The sequence below is a fragment of the Corvus moneduloides genome, chromosome 8 (genome assembly GCF_009650955.1).
Source record: "Corvus moneduloides isolate bCorMon1 chromosome 8, bCorMon1.pri, whole genome shotgun sequence".
Lineage (NCBI taxonomy): Eukaryota > Metazoa > Chordata > Aves > Passeriformes > Corvidae > Corvus > Corvus moneduloides.
The window spans coordinates 19,709,866-19,731,616 of record NC_045483.1 but is presented as its reverse complement, the minus strand read 5'-3'; the positions used below and the strand labels follow the sequence as shown (position 1 = coordinate 19,731,616).

The 21,751-nt window shown below is 53.9% G+C and overlaps 1 protein-coding gene across 3 annotated transcripts in view; it reads right to left on the bottom strand.

Moving 5' to 3' along the window:
- PSD (pleckstrin and Sec7 domain containing) overlaps positions 1-21,751 on the bottom strand; it is a 45,579-nt gene that overhangs the window by 20,448 nt on the left and 3,380 nt on the right. For 2 of the 3 annotated variants that reach the window (XM_032115522.1, XM_032115521.1), the window contains 4 exons: positions 13,601-14,501; positions 13,418-13,520; positions 12,309-12,771; positions 6,367-6,810 (listed from right to left, as the gene is read on the bottom strand). In XM_032115522.1, coding sequence (XP_031971413.1) covers positions 6,367-6,810; positions 12,309-12,771; positions 13,418-13,520; positions 13,601-14,377 — 1,787 coding nt within the window. In that variant the 5' untranslated portion in view covers positions 14,378-14,501. Of the gene's footprint in view, positions 1-6,366; positions 6,811-12,308; positions 12,772-13,417; positions 13,521-13,600; positions 14,502-17,424; positions 17,510-21,751 lie in introns of those variants that run through there. The other variant, XM_032115523.1, reaches the window with a different exon arrangement.

The following is a 21,751-nucleotide window of genomic DNA, read 5'->3' as shown; positions in this document are numbered from 1 at the left end:
CTCAACCAAGGACAGAGGTCACAGGCTCTTTGATTCCCAGAGGCAGAGGAGACGAATCCATCCCAGCAACTGGCACCTGCCAGCCATGGGTTGTGGCTGATTTTTTGCTAAAATCCTTATCTGCTATCACAAGGGCACAGGCACTGTCCCCTTTGCAGCCCAGCAGTTCCAAGGGTGCTTTTCCAGTCTGAGCTACAAAACGCAAAGCCACCCCTCCAACACTCCCCATGCTCCAACTGCATCTCCAGAGCAAGTCGCTGCTCAGTCACCCTCTCAAAATCTTTTAGTTCTTCTCTGCACCATCCCTAAAACTCCTGATATCCTTCTGGACCTCATCTATCCTGCCTGAGAGGTTGTCCTCCCTCACATGGCCAGTTCCTGGAGCATCCAGAGACAAACCTAGAGCTCCAAATCTCCCCCCATGACCTCTCTTCCCAGTCTATGGTCCTCAGCTTTCCTACCTAGTGCTGAGCATCCAGGCATGGAGCCATTTACTAAATCTCTCTTGTCCTTCAATACTTGTATCTTGCTGCAGGGTCCTAGCCTGTTACTACAATTCCTGCCTTGCTACTTGCAATGAGCATGCAGGGATCTCAAAGCTTGAGTCTCAGTGGAATCTGCTGCTCCCTCCCTCACCAAGTCCCAGTACTAATTTGGTGTTTTTCATCAGCAAAGCATAACCTTGCTCTCAGGACGAGGTACTACTCAACCATGCCATGAAATGGGTTTTTTTCTAGCACTCAAGCCACTCTCATGCAGTTAAATATGGACAGTCAGCCTCTATAGGCTCAGAATGCCTTCTTTGTGGCACCTGTCTTCCACCACTCAAAGCCCCAAATGGCTTGGAGAATGTGCAGCTTAAAGACAGGAAAACAAGAGCCCAATTCTCAAGTAAATGAAGAGCAGAGCAAGAGACGTGTCCATGTCAGAGGTAACTGAGGTTATGCTAATTTTCTTGCCAATAAACTAATTGCAGGTCTCAGGGTGAGGGTTTTTTGGTGTACTTAGTAAAGTGACATTTTAGTTTGGCCTGAAGAAACACTGAGATAATATTTTTTACATTAAATGCACACTTAAGGAATAAAGATCAAACTTGATATTGTGCAAGTATCCTCAGTGTGCCTGAAATAAGTCATTCCTAAGCAGACACAGAGCTAGCTCATCCCTCTCCCTGCTGCCACCACTCACATCACTGGGAGCACAGGTCCCCCTGTCACCTGAGAGGTGTTTGCTAGAGCCCAGTGTGCTGCAGTGAGGCACATCTGGGGGTCTCTGCAAGGAAGGCACGTGATCCAGCACAGGGCTCAGGGCTCACCCTGGGACAGAGGCTCTTCACTGACCACTTCCCACCCCAGCTCAGCAGAAGGACTCATTGTGCTTCCCTGTCCTGGAAAACTGCTGTAGAATCATGGTCATGCTCAGGGCCACCATACCACACACACTCCTTCTCCCAGGTCAGATGGTACTCCAGGGCCCAAATGTTCCTTCTCAGGGCCAAACACTCCTTTTCTGGAGCTGGATCATCATGTCACCTCAATATTCCTCCTCTAGCTGACCGCCCAGAGCCCAGAAGCAGAGACCACAGTACCTTCCCTGGCTGCAATACAGTGTGTCACTGCAGGAGTCCTGACATCCTCTCCATCTTGCCACCATCAACCAAGCTTACCTGGCACCATGTTTGCTCCATGGCTGCCAGCAACCAGGAGCAAATCTTCTCTTCTGGATGTGGAGCAGCAAGAAGGCAGTAGTTCTGTAAAGCCAGGCCCAAGGGGCTCACCTCCACCTCTGAGATGCCAGCACGGACCTATCTGCAGCAACAACCTGTTCCCCAGGAGCTGGGGTGTGCTCAGCTAAGTTCCTGGGCTGTCCAGGTCTGTCCTGACACATTTTCAGACAGGACACGTGCTGTAGGAAACTCCAGACACAATTCAAGTATCTCTTGCTCCCCACATGAGGCTGGTTTCATCCTACACCATGAAGGGACATGGCAAGGAGCCTGGTGCAAATCCACAAGGGACAGGTGCATGTGGCAGAGTAGCACTCTCCCCTCAATTCTGGAAGGCCCACATGCATAGCTAGATGCTCGTTGCCTCTGCCAAGCAAACCAAGCCTGCCTAATGTTGCTGCTAAGAATGTACCAGACCGGATCTTTGGCTGAGCTAAATAAAAGCTGCTCCTTCCATCAGTCTCAGTGGAGCGACTTTGATTTATGACAGCAAAGATCTGGGCCGGTTCATTCCTCACAGAACTGAAGTTAGGGCTGGGAGGACACCTGAAGGTCAGCTAAACCAGCCTTCAATCACAGGCAGGGCTGGTTGTGCTTTCTGGCAGCTCTGGAGTCCAACAATCACCCAGCCACAGCAGCACCCACCAGCATTACTGCTGACAGATCCAGATAGGACTGAACTTTGGGCATCTGTGCCCCTCCTCAGTCTTGTTTCTCTGCAGACTTCAAGAACCCCCCCTGCAGCACCAGCCTTCTCTGGAGATGTCTATCTGTCCTCCATCACCCCATCCCACCAGCTCTTCTTGTGAGGGACACAACTGCTCCTGCAGAGGACAGGGACTGACACTACAGTCCCACGAAACAATTTCTGATGCCAGCTGAGAGCCTTAAATATCCAGTTACTCACCTGCTGGATGGAGGGTTGTCTTCTCCTTCAGAAACACAGATGCCATGGGGTCAGCACAGGAAAACCTGGGTGTCTTGGACTCTTGGGCCAAGACCAGCCTAGGGGTTCTGAGTCAGATCCGAGAGCTGAAATTAATGCCTGACACATGGGGCTGCATCCCACACATATGTGCTACTGCTCAGGCCTCTGCAAGCAGACCTGCCATCCCTGGGATCCACTGTCCTCTGTGCCATGGTGGGCTGATGTGTCTTATGTCCTGGCTCCTGCTGCCCTTCATGGCTTGACATGGCCTGCATGGGGGAAAATTCCCCCAAGGCTTGTCCTCCATTTCTTGCTGTGCCAATGCTTGTGGGGAGACCTCTTCATCCTGCACCCTAGCCTTGTCCCCCTACTGTACTCCCAACCCAGCCCACCCCACACCTCCCTTCCCCTGTCTTCATCCTTTCCTCAATGTCCACCTTCCTCTGCTCAGCTCTCAGCCTCAACCTCCTGCATCACACCCCGAATCCACCCCATGGGGCCCCAAGCTGGGCACAGCCCTTCAGGGCATTCTCACCAGTTTGCCCAGTGCTACCTGGGAGCTCAGGCCAGCTGAGAGACCTGCGCTGGCCCTGGGAGGGGAGGGGCACCGGCTCCCCGACCGCTGCAGTGACTAAAGGAACCTTATAAAGAACGGCAGCAGAGCTGGCTGGCACGCCCCGTGCTCCAGCACACGCCAGCAGCCGCGCTCTGGCAGGGACGCAGCCCTGACTCCCGGCGCATCCTCCACCCGGGGCGGCTGCCAGCCCCACGGGCTCCCCGCTCCTCCCACACAGCCGCAGCTCCAGGGCTGAGCTCTCCCTCTAGCGAGGCTCCAGGCGTGCTGCCCTCGCCGCGGTGTCCGGCCCTTTTCACCAGGCGGTTTGCAGCCCCGCCTTGGATGTTGCTTCTCCCGCCTACCCTTCTTTCTGTCCCACCGCAGGCAAGCCCTGATGAGGTCCCAGCAGAACCTGCCTCGCTAGCAGAGCGAGTCACGTCTCTTCTCTCCCCGGATAAACCTCGGGGACCAGCACGGCTGCGCCCAGGGCCAAGGCTGACTCCAGAAGAGTGGGATTGGAGGGCAGTTGGGCAGCTGGATTTCAGGGGGCTTGCACCCCCAGAGAGATGCAGTTTGAACATTTACATTCCTCCGGGGCTGATGCCCCACAGCTCACAGTGCCTACCTGTATAAGACTGGGCAAGTCAGATGACCCTCTGGACACCTCCTTGCACCCAGCGGCTTGGCCAAGTCCTGCAATTTGGACCTGCAGTTGCAGAAGTCTGGCTGCCACCACTGAAGCAATCTCCCTGCAGTCCCCAGGGCTGCCCCAGCTCCTGGCTCACTATCTTGCCAGCACCGTATCTATCCCTGGCTGGCGTACCCAGGTCTGGAGGGACTCCCTAGGCTTTGGGTGCTCTGCCTCCACACATGCTTTGCAGAGATCTGTCATGGCCACAGGGACAGACTGCTTCAACTGCAGCTCTCTGCCAGCAAGAGTGAGGGACCTGCACACTTTCACCTCCTGCCCAAATGGGGTGACAACCTACTCACAGAGCCTGTGCTGGGGGTGTCACTGTGGGGTGTCCCACTATGGGGAGGGCAGGGAGGGGGTTCAGCCTCTGCTTCGTCCCTTTCAACCAAGCCTGCTGGAGTAGGTGCAGGCACCCCAGAGGAGACCTTTGTAGGTCTGCACTTAGACATACTTCCCACATAAAAGGTCAAGATAAAAGCATGGTCTTAACTATCATGTGCCGAGTTACACCAGAGCCTTGGCGTAAACAACAAGGCTGCATGAACCAAGGCCACTGGCTGTGGGGGACACCACATCTCCCCAGCAATGCAGGGGCATCACTGATTGGCCATTGCTGCCACTGAGGGAGGTGAGAAGTCACAGGCTGCAAGGCTGTCTCCAACCCAGATCCTGACCCCAACTATTACAACAATTAGCACCAAAGCTTTTGGGGATGCGAGGAGGACAGCCACAGGGCAGCACATGCAGGCCTAGACTCACTGGTGTTCACCACCAGTCACACCAAAGCCCTGGAGCCTGAGGTCACCTCTGCCAACCCTGAGACTGACAGACAGTGTAAAGCACAGTCTCCACGGCAGAGTCTCCCTGCCCGGGGTCCCCAGGCCCCCTGCGCTGGTGGCAGTCAGTCTGTACTGCCTGTGACCATGGACAGTGCTGAATGCCTTGCTCTGGCCCTGCTGGCACAGGTGATGATGCATTAGACCAACTGCAGAGGGTCCTTAGCTCCTTTCCTCAGCATTTCCATTGAATACCCCTTAGTGGGAGCATTACAAGGATAAGCTCTGCTTGATCAGATCAGCCCTGCCAGGCATCAGATCAACCCTGCCAGGCATCAGGATCTGCTGGTTCGAGCTCAGGAGAACCTTTGAGCAATCAGCCCAGACACTTCTTCCTGAAACTGCTTGGGAATCTTCAGCTTCATGTTCAGCTCCACTGAGAGTCTAGAAAGTTGGTAGCACCAGTGATGGGGAAGAGGAAACTTCTTGGATCTCCCCCTTGCCAGAACCCCCTGCCTCCTGAGGACTGATCCTGCAGATGATGGGCTGTCTCAGACCCTGGTTCCACATGCCTTCCCTGCTTCCCAACCTAGTTCCTGCTCCCAGCCCCAATCTCCAGTCCTTTCCACTGCACCAGACGGCAGATTCCGACCACACCTCCCTCTCTGTCCACCATTGCCTGTGGGACTGTGAGGGGAAGCTCACTCCATGCTGGGGAGCAGAGAGCTGGATTGCTCCAGGCTGGGGGCCTGCAGCAGTGCCCTGCTCCCCCACCTCTCATTTCTCACTGTCATGCCTGGATACTGTCACCCTTCACTGCCATGTGCCTCCCAGACATGACCAGTGTTACTGCACAAATCTTGCCTGCCTTCTGTGCTACCACGTCTCTGGCTTCCGTGTCCCAAAGAAAGGGAAGGCCTAACCCAGCTCCTCTGTGTCCCAAAATGCCCTTGGACTGACCCAAGGGCCACAGAGCTGATGTGATATCCCACTCTCCTCTCTTGACTGCGGACACCACAGAAGACACAGAGCTTAGATCTTCACCTGGCCATCCCAAGCTGAGCCTACAAAGATGGCACAGACTGCCACCAGAAGTTACATAGGTTTGGTGTGGAAAAGACCAAAGCCTGGTGGATGAGGGATTCAGGATGCTCATCTCTGCCCTCCATCTTCCAACATGAACATGGCTGAGGAGATTCAGGAAGCCAGAACAATAGGTACAAGACTATGGGACTCCTGCCTTTAAGAAACAAGTGGCTGCTGTGCAGATGGCAAGGGATGAAGTCCCCAGTAGGGAAATGCTGTTGAATTGCTACTGGTAGTCAACTTCAGACTGGCTCTCCCCACAGCCATCACAGATGCTGGACTGCCTTGCAATGAAAACCACCACAGGATTATAGTTTGGCACTCCCTGGTTGCTTGGCTGAAGGAGACCTCACAGCCCTCCAGTACCTACAAAAGCTGGCAAAGATGAAAATTGAGTTGTGCTCCCATCAACACACCTACCACAATACCATGGTGATCACTGGCCTGATCAGCCACTGTCTACAAAATCTAGCACATGCAGTCCTGACCCTTCCCCAGCAACACAAGTTAGATGCTGGCTGCAAACCAGACCTCACAGCATTAGACTCTACATCAAGCTTTAGTGGCCCAGCTGGACGGCAAGCAACTTTGGTCACTCACCTTGTGTTGGAGGCCAAGAGAGTGCCAAAGCTGTCCTCTGAGTGGCAAGGGCTGTGCCGAACGCCCTTCCTTCGTCTCCCCCGCTCCTCTTCCCTCTCTGTCCAGGGGGCATCTGTGGCCGAACTGGTCCCAGAGTCCGGCTCTAAGTGAGCCAGAGGAGCAAAGTTCTCCTCGATCAGCTTGGCGCTATCTCGGATTTGTCCCTGTATTTCTGGGGTGAGAGTTGGGAGGTCAAAAGTGAAAAAGGTCCCATGGGTACGGGCTGGGGAAGAAAGGATGTCAATGGAGTCCAGGCTGGTGTAAGATGTGCCTTTGGCTCGATGGGACTCCATGATAGTCTCAAAATGCTTGCTGAAAGAGTCCATGCCATCCTTGGAGAGACTGTGCCCTAGGAGGAAGGGCACTGGAGACTTGAGCATACCCTGTGTGTCTTGGTCCATGATCCTAGAGGGAAAGAAAGTGAGAAGAACTGATCATTGAAGAGCTAGGGATCAAAGCCTCGTGCTTCAGAAGGAAACTGAGGAGGGTAGAAACCTCTTCTGAACATCTGTAGACCACCAAGGAAACACCTTGCCTGCCCAAGACACCATGGGAAGCAGGGCTGGCCTCCCTCCAGACATATGTTTCTCCTTTAATATGCCACAGACTTTTGTTCCTTTACTGGCTCATCCTCATAAGAAGCTTATGAGATGGCTACTGCTCCCAATCACTTGACTTGAGCTTAGATCCAATAAAGGGCTCAAGTACTACAAACAGGATGTGGTTCAGCTCCATTTCCAACCAAATCTGGAAGTGGCTGAATTTTTCATGAGCCTTCAGAGCTTCTGCAACCAATAAGGCTCCTCCTGAAGCTGCTCAGAACAGCATGACACCTTCCTCCATGACACATTTCACTGTGGTCACTGAGTACTATGCTCAGAGCATGACCAACACTCACCTGCAAGGTTTGCTGGCTGTTTCCACAAGGTGATGTTGAGTCCCAGGAGACATGTGTGACTGAGCACGAAGCGATACTGAGCTCCAGGTTTCCCCAGGCAGTACAGAGGGAGCCTCACACCCATCTCTGGGCTTGGGGATCTGAGCTGGCCCATGCCCTAGAGGCCATGATTGGTCCTAGCTCATCATCTTGTCAGGGATCAGCCCCACAGAAAGGCCCAGCCTGTCTCCAATGCCAGTCTGGGTCCAGCCCAACACAGAAATTTCTAAACCCTGAAGCCCTGAGTGTTTTGTCCTGTAAATGAGGTGAAGTACAGTCTGCCCACTTACCTAAGCACATGACAACACAAATGTTTGCAACCCAGGGAACATCAGTGCTTCAGCAGTACAAGCACAAACACAGTCCTAAAAGCCTACTTTACTCATAAGCTGCTATCATTTTATTATAGCAGCAGAAAAGCACTTGTTATGCCACTCTCTCCTCTGATTAAAGGAGAGGAACCACTCCAGCCTGTCATAACATTTGTTATGAACAAACAGCTTCCTACAGAAGGCTCAGAAGATGCGTTGCTGTAACACACACCAAATTATTTTCATTCATTAGCCTTCACATGCCACTCAAAAATCTCACCCCAATTACTTCAGCAGGCCAAGAGCTGGCAGCTTGACTTCCCCTGAATGCCAGCTCTTTTCAAGGGGAGTGCAGCGAAGCCAGACACAGGTAAGCAAGGCAGGGAGCAGGCTGATCTCACCTATCCACCAGTATTTCCTTGGCTGTGCAGCACCACTTGACACTCTTACCATTCCTGTAGGAGCCCCAGGAGCAGCCACTTTCTGAAATGGCTTTTAGTAAGGACAAGGCAGAAGAGACCTCTTTAATATCTGCAGATGTGCTTTACAGATGCAAATGTGCATTTTCTGTCCTTCCCACCCAGCCTCATGCTACTAAACCAAGCTAATGCTGCTGACCATTTCGCACCTTGAATCCGTGAGGAGGGTGAATGACTGTGCCAGGGAAGACAATGCTAGCAGATTGGAAGGAATTTTGTTTCCAGGAGAAGTAGGTGGGCTCATTTTTGTGATCAAATATATTGCCACCAAGCCATAGAAGAACCATGGCTGGTTTTGTCCACACCATCCAAGCTCTGGAAACAATGTCTTCACCCCGAAATATCAAGCACAAAGCCATTCAGTTCCAGAAGGACGTAGTCACAGCAGCATGGGAGTAATATTGCCTGCTCAGACCCAGATGCTTCATCAGCCCCTGCTGCACTGCCCAGCTCCTCCACGCTCCGCCCTGGTCCCCCAAGAAGGGCCACTGCACTGAGACCAAGCCAGAAAAACCCAGCTGAGAGGAGCAGAGGAGAGAAGAAGATGCAGAAGGAGATGTAGGAGGAGATGCAGAAGCTGTAATCGAGCATCTATGCAAGGATGACAGGCAGCAGGAAAGCAAATAGGTTTCCAGCCTTGAGCTGGTGCAGGAGGCAGTGAGCCTTCCTTAGGAGAGGGCCAGGCAGACATGGAATGGAAGCGGATCCAGGAGCCAAAAGCACCTCAGGCAAGGCTCTGGGTATGAGATCTGAGCAACTGGGTTTCTCATGCATCTGATGGCAGGCAAAGGGCTCTCCCACCTGGTGCTGCAAAGACATACCATCCCTGGCAGGGGGAAGAAGAGGGGAAAACCTCTCCTCTGGCCCTCGGTGGTTTTAACTCTCTTCAAAATTCTCCTGTGACCCTCCAGACCCCTGACTGCCTCAGCCATGCCCCACTCCTCTAGCTCCAGGTCCCTCCAGCCTGCACAGGCACCAGCAGCTGCTGTGTGAGGATCTCACCTCAGTTCAAAGAAGGTGAGACTGGTCAGCACCGTCCAGCAGCCCCTAGCTTTATTCCTCTCTGAACAAAGCTCTTGTACAGACCTGTCTCAGGCAGCTCCTTGCAGTCCCCCCAGGCTCCTTTGCACTACTCCTCCAGCGTGGCAGCAGCCTGCTCTTAGGGCTCAGTGTCCTCACTTTTCCCATGCTTAGGCAAAGGTACTGATCACAGGCCCTGCAGTCTCCCCTGACTGTTCACACTTCCCTGCCACATCCACGCCGTCATGCTGTCCCATGCTCTCTCACAGGAGCTGCGGGCACCTCCCCTGCTCATTGACAGGCACCTGCCAGTGTCACCCCGACCCCGGAGCTCCATCCAGGAGCACCACCCCGAGCTGTGGCTCTATGGCCACCTCGGGCTCTGGGACAACACATCAGAGGCTTGCAGCTATTCATGCAGGTTAAGCACATGTTAAGCATTTGATGAAATTGAGACCATAACCATTCTTCTAATCCCCAACAAGGCTTGCCCTGCAGCTATTCTCTTGCCAACAAGAAGCAAGCACAAAGGCTCTGGAAAGGCTCCCCAAGCAGCAGATCTAAGGGCTTTTCTGGGCAAGGCTTACAGGGAGAAAAGGCATCAGCCTCCCATCAGCCCTCTGTGCTCTCGGGGGAACACAGCACTCCCTAGCAAAGCCTCTTCTCTCTTATCAGCCAAAGGCATCCATGCTGAGGGCCAAACCAGGCTCTTCCTATAGCTTAGCCAGCATCTCTGCTGATGCTCAGGGAAGAAGGGAATTGAGCCTGCTCTCGCTGACAGGTCTCGGCTCTCTGGGACTAATAGGAATAAAGACAGTAAAGGCTTAGACTAGTCATTAGAGTCAGTAGATATGACTAAATGTATTCAGGAAGTGGATTTGCTGGAAGAAGACACAATTTCTTCCATCACTTTTCACATCTTGTTTGATTTGGTGTTGATTTTTTTTTGCTTTTAGCATGCTCTTATTTTGGGAGGGTAAATCATGAAAGAAGATTCTGAACTTTGGCCAGAATATGAAGCACAACAAAGTAGTACCAAGCCAAACTCCCTCTTGCATAGGGTGCTAAACCCTTAAAGCTAGATTTTCAAAGGGATGTACATGTCTAAAAGCTGAAAATCAGCATCAAAAAGTACTTCAGTGGTTTTGTAGGACTGGTCCTTCCCAGCAACCAGAACAGGCCTGGGGTTCAGCAGCTCCTGCAGCAGCAGAATGGTGCCAGGTCCAGGAAGCCACGGCAGCTTCTTCATCCCCCCAGCTTCACCCCTCCTGTGAGCAGGCAAAGCAGAAAGCTTGAAGCAGAAAACATCAATGCTGGTGACTGGTAAACAGGGATAAGGACTGCAGCTGCAGAGCTCAAAACAGTGTGTAAGCAAAAACCCAGGGCTGTGATGCAGGGACTAAACAAGCTTGCAATTTGAGCCTCGTGATTTTCAAGACACTGTCTACAAGGTCTGCACTTACCAGGGGAATATTCAGGGGGCTGCACAGGGAAGAAACAACTGGTCTACAAAGAAGCTGTGCCAAATGAACATGACACCCCTATACACACATTGGTAATTATACTGGGAGCACCATCTTTTAGGAGCAACAGTGTGTTGTTTAAGGACACATCCAAGCTTTCAGCACTGCCTGGGGAGCTACAGTAGGATGTCTCAGAGGACAAAAAACAGGTCTAGCCTTACAGCTCATACAACTCACAGTGGCCTCAAGGATACTTGGAAATAAAATAATGCTATGCAAAAAAATTGTTACAGCAAATTGAAGAACTCGCAATAGCAGTAACTTTACACCTTACTCAAACATTCATTTGGAAAAGCCCAACACATTACAAATGGCTTATTTTCAGCTTTCTCTAGAACCCAAATTTTTGGAGGACAGGGTGGCTGGAATGTATTTGTCCCCTTCAATAGAGATGCAAGGGCTGGACAAACTGACAGGAGTCCATCTCCTCTTGGGATGCACACCTTCCCTCCTTGTTAGCTCAGCACCTTCACTCTTTTCCTTCCCAGTACAGGAGCACTACTGTATTAATGTATTATTAATGTATGTATTTCATTACTTTAAACTTCTGCCAACATCAAAACCTCCCTTTTCCTTTTCTTCCACCTAAATACTCCCCACCTACCTTCTGCTCACAGCTAGGTGAGTTCATGCTGCCACGTGGCATTCCAGGCACCACCCTGGTTTTTGCTCTCCCCACTCCTGTGGAGCATTTGCTGATGATGCTGAGCCTCCTCACCTCACTCAAAACTCTTGACAATACACATGTCACAAGATGCCTGCACTGGGCCTTTCCCCTCCAGGTGGCTGTCCACCACAGTGCTCTGGAGCAAGTATCTACTTGATGATGCCCATCACTCCTCATGGTCAAACTACCACTCTAGCAGAAACTCCATGGGCAGAGTTTCATGCCGCCAAGCCAAGATGCCATCTCCCATATGTGCTAATTGCCAGTGCCTGGCATGGGGCAGATAGCAGCTGGGGGCACACTTGCTGCCCATGGGTAGGCAACTGAATGATAATCTTGGTGTCACCCACTCCATCAGCCTCCCAGCAAAGGGTGTTTTGCCACACATGTGAAAAATGACACAGAAGGCAAAAAAATGCTTTTTTGATCCCAGTGTATCCCCCTACTCTTTCCTGAACATGGCAAATACCTAATGAAGCCGAGTTGCTGAAGCACAGTCATCTGTGGGGAGAAGGACAGCCCAGCAGCACCTGCCAGCCCAGAGCAGCTCCAGGACACGACCTGTGCTCTGGTGCCCTGACACTGTCACCCCAACACCGGGCAGCACTGTGGCAGGATGCAATTAACCCGGCAGGACTCATGCTGGGAAGCCTTGACTCAGCTGGGCAACCTGAGCTGCAGGGCTCACCCCAGGCAAGTGAGGCCCATGGCACAGCGCCCAGAGCTGGATCCCCTGTGCTGGCTTACTCTTTCCATAGGGCAGTGAGGGCCCCCTCCCAGTCCCACCCCGAGCCCCAGTACCAATCCCTGTGGTGTGATCCGGGACCCCATCTCACTCCCATGCACAGCTTGCATGTTGCTACTGGGATTTTTGGCTCAGACACTTTCAAGCAGAGCTTGTTTTGCCATGCAGGGTGCAATAAGGAGAGTGAGAGGAGCTTTTTGCCCTTGCGCTCGGAGCCTCACCTCTTTTCCTTCCTCATCGCCTCAAACACCTCATCGTCCTCTTCCACGTCCCTGTCCCGCAGCCCATCCTTTGAGCAGCTGGTGCCTGGGGCGGGTGGCTCCTCCGGTGTGCTGTTCCTCCTGCCTGGCGTGCCCACAAAACTTGGGTTGCTCTCACTGTCCTTCTGGCTCTCAATTGCTGAATCAACCTCCTCCTTCTCAGCCAGGATATCATCGATGTTGGTTTCACGATAGCACCTCAGTGGCACAGTGTCTAGGTCTGTCTCAGAGTACTTCACTGTCCTCCTTATAATCCCAGTTTCACAGGAGCCAGGCTTCTGGCCGCCCAAAGGAGACACTTCTATCTCCACCTCCACATGGCTCAGGTTGTGTTCAGGTAGCAACCCTGGTGGCTCGGTTGGCAGTGGGGAGACAGGCTTCTGGGGGAGCTCAGCCAGGGGAGCGGAGTCGGGGGCAGAGGAGCCTGCAAGGAAGGCCCAAGTGTTCAGAGACATGGGGAGCTGCAATGGGGAGCTCTGAGGAGCCGCTCCTGCAACATCACACACACACACACACACACACACATGCGCGCACCCCCAGAGTGCTGTCACATGTCATGGAATCATTAAGGCTGGAAAAGACCTCCAAGATAGTCAAGTCCAACCTTTGACCAAACACCACCATGGCAACAAAACCATAGCACTAAGTGCCATTCCAGTTGTTTCCTGAACACCTCCAGGAATGGGGACTCTACCATGTGATGGGCATGGGAGAACAGTGATGAGGAGGCAAAAGGAGAAACGGTATGAGAGGCAGAGACAGGCTGTCAGTGCTAGCGCATCTGCAGCCAGCCCTGAGACCATATCCAAACCCAAAAGCTCTTCTGCAGAGGCAGCCAGGGGCTCTTTTGCCACCTCTTTTTCATGGCCACATGGGACTTTGCAGGGAGGTTGGTACATGCATGATCTGACCCCAGGAGGACATAGGCTGGCCAGCCGTGGGGAAATCAGCCCTTTGGTGGGCACTGAGAAGACCCAAGGGATGTACAGCCCCAGTATGAGTCCTGGCAGCAATACGGACTTAAAAGGAGGGGTGGGCCAACCCAATGGCATCTACCTGCAACTTCTTACCTGTCTTTGGGGTATCTGAGGAGCCATAGAAGAATTCCCACTTGGCCTTGGCAATACGCTGGGCATGGGCGGAGCTCTGTCGGGGGTACAGCCAGGTGCCGCCCTGCAGAGAGGAGAGCAATGAGCAGGCAATGCATACCCAGGGCAGAGCCCACGTCCAGTGTAGGAGACCCTGGTACCTACCTGATGTCGGGGCTCTGGCTTCAGGGGACTCCTGGCGAAGGTGGGGAACTCCTCTGGCAGCCCATTGGTTAGGGATTGGCAGAGGCAGCTGGTGTCGAGGGCACAGAGCTCCTTCCCACAGGGATGTGTCTCCCCAGGGGTCCTGCCCCCGGCCAGGAGTGGGTCAGATGCAGAGGCCTCCAGCTTCAGCGTGTGCAGGAGCCGCTCCTGAGGCAGGGGCTGGGGCTGGGGGGATCCCACATCCCCCCCGAGCTCCAGACTGCGGCTGAGGCTGTAGGGGCCATTCTCCCAGCGGAGATGGGGGGTTGTCGGGCAACCCACGGTGCGCACGCTGGCCTTCTCAATGAAGCGGAAGGTGACCACGGAGCTGTGTCCCTCCGGGGTCGCCGCCACCGGTGGACTGCGGCTGCTCAGAGAGGCGACAGCCGGGCTGGGCCGACCCCGCCGTGGGGTGCAGGGGGCGGTCAGTCGCCCCGCGCCTGGGCAGCTCCCGCTGCCGAAGGGCGCTGCCTCGGCCGGCCTGCGGGCCAAGGAGCCGGTGCTGTTGTAGAGGCCGAGGGGGCAGCGGCGAGCATCGGGCGCCAGGCCCTTGCGCAGCAGGTGGAGGCGGCCGGCGTTGAGGTTGGGGGTGAGGCAGGGCGGGGGGCTGCACCGCCCAGCCTCGGGGCTGTCCCCCACCAGCCAGGGCCTCCGGTTCACCCTGTGGGCAAAGGGTGGGGGAGAGGCAGCGCAGCCGTCTTCGGTATGGAAGCGGACGGGTGCCCCTGCTTGGGCCATCCTGACAGAAAAGGGCACAGAGGTGTCAGGTCCAGAGCCCAGCAGGGTGGCACAGGCACAGCAAGGCAGGTTCCCAGCACCCCTGAGATGTCTGAAACAAGAGGCGATGCATCCTCAGGCAGCCCTGAAACAAGGGCAAGGAGCTGGTTAGGGAAGGGAAGGCACAGAAAAGAGTCTGAGGCCACGGGGAGGACAAGCCAAAGGTGCCCTGCCCTCGTGGCACAAGAAAGATATGCTCCAGCTGAGACAGCCCCCAGCAAATTCCCTCCTGCTGCAAGAAGCAGGCAAGGTTCATCAAGGGCATCTCACCAGCACCACTGCCTGGATGCTGGCAGCCCTTTGCTTGGTCCCCAGGCACCCACAGTGATTGCTTTCTCCCCAGGGCGCCAGGATGCTCAGGCACTTTCCCCACAGTCCAGCACCCCAGACACTGCAAGAGAGTGCACTATAAAATGGGTTTCATTCATTCTGCTTTAGGCTGAATATATTTACTACCCACAGCCTACAGCCTACTAAAATCACTTCAATAAGGGGAAAAAAAGTATCTACTGTATCACTGAGACATCCTCCAACTATACTTGCTCAAGGAGTTTAATATGAGCAGCAAGGGCAAGGAGCCTCTCTCTTTGGAGGTCAGCCTGGGTTTAAACTGTGTCACACCAGCACATGTCGCAGCCGCTACTGATGGCGCAGACAGAGCTGTCAACACCAGTAGATCCAAAAAGCAGTGGTAAGAGACAATCTCAGCCTGGGGAAACACAGCAAGCCTGCCCTGCACATAGCTCATCCGCCTGCCTGTCTCTGCCCAGAGACCGTATACCTGGAGGTGAGACCAGCTACCCCATAGCAGCAGGTGGGTGGCTGCAGGGGAAGGCAGGACCTGGAGCTCCCATCAACCCCACTGGCAGGGCTGCTGACATTTTTCTTTCTCCCATTGAAGCTAAAACTTGTACTTATCCTTCTCTGAGTTTCTTTGAATTCCTAATGTGCAGAGAAGACTCTGCCTTCACTGCTTGTGCCTTCTGACAGATGCCAAGATACTGACTCCCTCACTTTCATCATTTGAAAGTGAGAAACCATATGCCAGCTGCAAACAGGAGAGCATGATTTTCTTCTCCCTGTTTCTGAGTGCAAACCAGACAGGATTAAATTCCTAAAGGATATGGGGCTAAATTTTCAACAGTGTTTAGGCTCCAGAGATGCACAGACAAAACTCTTAATGAAATAACCCAAATCACACCTGTGGGGTAGGCGCCCATTTATCTGCACTATCACACTGCTGAAAAAATCTGTCCTGCTGAGCAACAGCAATCTCTAATTCACTCACTGCAAAATTTTATTCTCCTGATTAATTTATCATTTACTGTTTTTACAATCTTTTCTCCTGTTATGGTTGTGTTCACATTCAAGGTTGCTGAAGTTAACTGATAAATAATAAAGATGTGAGGTTTATGTATTTCAAATGAAATTCTACTTTTTATCTCAGTGCAGACTGACACACATGCCAAGGAAAAAAATTATCTCTAGGAATAGTTTTCTTTCACTGTAACATAACAAATCTACAAAAACCAGCCTATCTCAAAACATGTGAGCTATCACTAGAATAAATGGGATAAGCAGAATGTCCTCCTGGTTATTAAAATGGAGTTATCAAATTTAGAGTAAAGGTCATGCCTGCCTTTGACCCACCAAAGCTGGATGGCTACACCATGCAGTGGAGTGAGCTTTTCTTTAATAATGAAAGGTAAAAAGCACAAATGCAACTGAGATGAAAAACCAATGATGGAATGAGCTCCAGCTTCCTGCATGCTGATTTCAGTTGTGAAACAAACAGATGCTCTTTAAATCACTGTGATGAATGGGTTGGGCTGTAAAGCACTGGTGGGCTGGAGAGAGCCTTGCTGGTCCCATCGCCTAAAGGCAGGAGAAGTCCTGCAAAGAAAAGCTCACAGGGTGTCTGCCTGGGCAACCCTGGGCATGAATTCAAAGAGAAAAACTCAAGAGCTGCAGTGTGATAGCCGGGAGCTGCACATCATTGGGGGATTAAATTTGTTCAATAAAACATCTCACAAGAAACTTGTTCCTCCTGGCTCTCCCTCCTTAACGGCCAAACAGATGTCCAGGGATGCTTCCTGGCCATTGCTTTGAGCCATACCCAGTGCAACAGGGGATGGCTTCTCCCCATGCAAGCGCTTGCCTGGCAGAATGGGGTGATGCGGAGCGAAGGCAGCAGGCAGCAGGAACTGCTTACGCTGCGGGGGAAGCGCACACCCACGCCACGGGAGTGTGGGGACAAGGCGTAGGAGCTGGGGGAGGATGAGAAGGGATTGGGCAAAGAAGGGGACAGAGATGGGAGAGAGGCTGGGGGTTAAATTCACACAACGGGCCGTATTTGTGTGCTGGACATGGAATCCATGGCAGAGAATGGGGGAAACCGGGCTGTGGCTGCCGGGATACCTGAGGGGGCTAGGATGGACCCCGGGAGATGACTCTGCCCTCCGGAGGGACACAGAGCAGTTTGAGGAGATGAAGTGGTGACCGAAGCGGGATGTCTGGAGGCCCTGGGGCTATGGGGCAAACAGGTGTCCGCTTTCTGGTGTGTTGTCTAGGCAGGGGACGTGTCCCCACCTTGGAGCTGAGGCTGAACATGCTCTTCACTCCCCGGCCCCCCCTGCCCGGCTTCCCTCACCCAGCACCTCCCGTCTCGGCGGGATCAGCCCTGAGTGGATGTGACATCCATCCGGATGAGGAGGGAGCACCCCCGGCCAGGGGGGCTGCGAAGCCGCCGGCCGCGATCTCCCTGCCTGGGCATCGGCCCCGCGCCCGTCCCTCCGCACGGGCACACCGGGGCCGGAGCGGGTCTCGGCCCCGCCGGGTGCCACCGCAGCCCCGTGCCGCCGCGCGCCGGTCACCGCCGCAGGGAGGGCGCAGAGCCGCCCCGGTTCCTGCAACAACTGCTGCAACTTTCCCCGCTCCCCCGACGCCTCGCTCCGGCCTCCGGTCCCCGCCGCGCCCCGCCCCGCTCCGCTCCGCTCCCCGCGTCTCACCGGCAGTGCCGCCGCCGCATCCTGCGCGCCGCTGCTCCGCGCTGCCGCCCGCACGGCTCGGCTGGGCTGGGCTCGGCTCGGCTCGGCTGGGCTCGGCTCGGCTCGGCTCGGCCTGGCCCGGCCCGCCCCGTCGGGCGCGGCGCGGTACAGTACGATACAGTACGATACAGTACGATACAGTGCAGTGCAGCGCAGCGCAGTGCAGTACGGTACGGTACAGCACCGTGCTACCGGCCGCAACCCGCCGCTCCCTGCCGCGCTAATCCCGGCCCGGGGCTGTCACTGCGCCCCGCTGACAGCCACGGCAGCCAATGGAAAACCCCCTCCGGGGCCCGCGCCCCGCCCCCTTCGGTGGCGCCGGCACACGAGGAGCGGCCGAATTCACACCGGAGCGCGTGTCCTCATGTGCGGGCAGGCCGGCGGGTCCCTCACCCGTGTAGCATCCTGCACATGCTCGGGTCCCGGTGTACACACTCCTTGTGCCAGTGCGAACCTGGCCTCGTGCACTGGCAGCGCGACCCCGGGTGCCGGTGTGCCTGTTCCAATGCCACGCCACTCACGTCCCCATGTCCTGGTGCGCATATCTCCGTTCATCAGCGTGCAACACCGACATGAACGGCCTGTCCCTGCTCAGCTGCATGCAAGGTACTATGTGAGCACTGGCACGCGTCATGCATGAGCATGCACGGCCTGTGCGTTGTGCCCTATGCCAAAGTGTACAGGCTCCCCTGTGCCCCGCCACTGCTTAAGAATCACGAGGATGAGAAGACAAAAGCTGCCATGTGGTCTAGGCCATCAACCAACATCAGCAAGTCCTTGCCTTAGAGCACAGGCTCTGTGCCAGGGACTTACCTCTCCAAAGGTCATCACCCTAAGCACACTACAGCCATGAGTGTCAAGGTGTCTCAGGCCAGCAGGAACTTGATGTCATGGTGTCACTAGGCACCTCAAGGATGGTAAATGCCATACCAATCTCAGGGGGGAAAATTGCCTATCCTTTGTCTGCTGCCTTGGCATGGGGGCTCCACTGGCACCAACAGCACGTATGAGTAGAGCTCATATGGGACAGCTGGGTACCAAAGTGAGGGGTGCTGTGCCAGGTCTTCAGGACCCTGTACTGCCAGCGCACTGGGTCTGCGTGTGGCAGCCACTGGGACTGGCAGCCAGCACTTTGTGCCCTTACAGGTTGCCAGATCGATTTGCTATTAAACAGCACTTTATTTCCCAGCCCAGCAATCATTATTAAATGTGTGTGAGAGAAGAAGCCCAGGGGAGCTGGGGCTTCATGTGCACATCGTGTCTGCAAGAGAATTTGGGAAGAGCTGCCTCTCCTTGCTGCTTTCACTGCCTGCAGCAAGTCCAGCTCCATGCTCATCTGCCCCCACCAGCATCCAGAAAGTGTGTCTCCTTCTGCCCTCCCAGGCATGGGGGAAAAGCATCAGGCTGGGAAGGCTTTCCTCATATTTAATGCATCAAAGTGCTGCCATTTTCTCCTTCCTTCTCCAGGCTCCTGCCTGTGAGGGGCCTCTCTCCCCCACACCGAGGACTGTGGGTCTCGGCTGCCTTACACACAGCCGGCTTTTCTGGCAGACTCCAAGAAGCTGGGCTACTTAGGGGCCTCACTGCTGAAGGATCAACGACCTGATTCCTTCAGCAGCTTCTTGATGGCAGGAGGGCGGGGAGGGGGAAGGCTTTTCTCTAAGCCACAGCCAGAGTGAAATATTTAACCAAGTGGAAGAGCTCAGAGCTTTCCCAGTGTGTCCATACCAGGATGAGGCATGTCTGTGCCTTCCCAGCACCTGCAGGCAGCCCTGCTGAGAGCTGCAAAAGGTAAGAGAGAGGTCTTTTCCTGCCACCCTGACTGGAGATCCAGACCATTCACAGAAAACACATTTCTGTCCAAAACACGTGTTTCCCCTGCCGTAGCAGTAGCCGTTGCTCTCCCTACAGTGTCCTGTTCCATATCCCACTCACCTTCCCACAGCCCTATAACTCATGAAAGATATGTCCACATACATGGGTCTAGCCAGCACTGACATAAGCCCCACTTGGATCAGGATTTTCAGGATTTAGCCCTGGCTCTCCTGATCCCTCCTGCTGTGAATCCCTCCCCAGCTGATGCAGGACAGGAGGGAGCAGAAAACCCTTCTAGCAGATGACAGAAGGGGACAAGGTGTCCCCCACACTCCATCTCCCAGCCCCAATCCAGTGGGCTTAGCTAGAGAGATAGGAGTGCAGTGCACTGGGAACCCTCTTTACTATCATTTGGGTACTTCAGGACCTCCAGTCCTTGCCTGCAGGTACCATGTCCTTCCTGTATTAGAGTCCACTCAACTCCATGTCATCCCTTTCAGCCTCCCAGCCCTGCAACAGGCAGCTTCCAGGAGTTTTTAAAATATTGCCACCACTGTCCTTGGTCATGTTCATAAGTCTGCAATACAGTTTTCCCTCCCAAAGGCAGAAGGGTCTGGGTATCATCAAGGCAGCACAGTGATGAACTTCTGAAGAGATCAACCTGATGTGTAACAGTGTCCCAACAATGATACAGATCTAGGTGAAATTAGGGTGAAGAGGGGTTAGACAAGAGCTCCTTCCCACAGGAGGCTCCAGGAGACGCTCATGCTCGGCTTGCCCTATGGCACATGGATCAGTCTCTAGAAAGGTGCTGCAGCTGCAGCTGCAGCTCCACTTGGGGTGAACACCCCAGTGCATCCCAGGGCTGCTTCTCTGAGGCTATGGGCACTGTCAGCGCCATCTCCTCTCTGGTGTGTTTTGTGCTTAAGGCATTGCAAAGGGTACAAAGGCATATTCTGCCGCACTGCTGTGGGGCTGTATTGTAGCCCCAGGGCACAGTGTAGGCCTGCAAGGGGGGGACAGTCACTCCATCAGCAGATGGGCTCTTCTCACCCAACTGACTGGAAGCATCATGGAAATAGCAACTCCAGCCACGCAAGCAATGAGTCCCAGTGAAAGCAAGGGAAGCTGAACTCCCCTTATCTCTGCGTTGAGGGCTCCAGGGCAACCAATTAGGTTGCATGTGTTCCCTCAGGGCCTAGACATAACTACATGGCTCTAATTAATGCCTTCTGTCTCCAGTGCTAACACCCAACTACATCCTAGTCATATATTAAAAAAGCAATTGCAGCACAAGCCAAGTCTTTAATGGGCTGATGCACTTATCTGTTATTCCACCAGACTTGTGGTTAAAGATAAATGGCAAAAATACCCTCCCTTGGACAGTCCTATACAAATGCTGTTTTGCAGCTTAGTCAGGGCAAAAAGACAGTGCTGGAGATCCTTCCCGAAGCCTCTTCCACCCAAACCTGGCACAGGGGAGGGCAAACCTGTACTGTCCTGTGCCTCTTGCAGCTCCCCTGCATGGGGCACTCATGTGGGACCACGGCAAGATTTTTCAGGGTGAAAGGCATTCTAGAAGAGGATACAGACTGTAAAATGTCTTACCAGAGAGAAGAGCCTGTGGAAACTACAGTTTACATGAGGGATAGCTGCTGCCTGCCCATCTGCCAGTGCCCTACTCAGCATCCCAGCTCCAGCTTGTGCTGCTCCCTCTTGCAGGAGGGACAGGGGCTTGGAAGAGTGGAGTTGTAGAGAGGTGATAGTGAAAGCTGTGTGCTGGGCCTCAGAATGAGCTGTAACAAAATATTTCTGCAATGCCCCAGGCACACCTGCTATTACAGAAATCCCCTCAGACTCTGTCCCAGCGCCAGGCAGCACCTGCACAGGGAGCGGGCTTCCTCCTGCACCAGCATTGCTCTGTCAAGATGAAGGCAGAAATCACAGCATGATAAAACCTGTCCTGGGGATGTGGGAGGTGGGGCCTCAGCACAGCTTGAGACATAAATAATCTCCCTACACAGCAGTTAGGGGAACAATTGTGTGGGAGTATCTCTTGGTAAAAAGATGCTCAAGGAAAGATGGTCTTGAAGGAAAGCAAGGAATTTATGAGTGGCAGAGTGGGCTCTCCAGTGAAGACAGAGCTTCCTGGGTGCCAGCAGGTCATTCACCAGACCTACCTCACCACGGTGAGTCACTGCACCAAAGAGCCAAATTTAGTCTGAAACAACCCAAATCAGCCATTCTCTTGTGTAGCCTCCCAGGACATGCTTGTGCTACAAGCACAGATCTTTAGACTGCTCTCCAGCTAATCCATGCAGCACTAAGATGTGATCCCTTCCTCATACCTTCAGCCTCAAGATTCACTTAGGGAAAGGTGAAAGGGTGTAAAGGGAAGTGAGAGCAATGAATATAGAGTATTTTATGCAGAAAAGAGACAGTAAGCCCCAGGCACACAGTCTGACCCAGCACA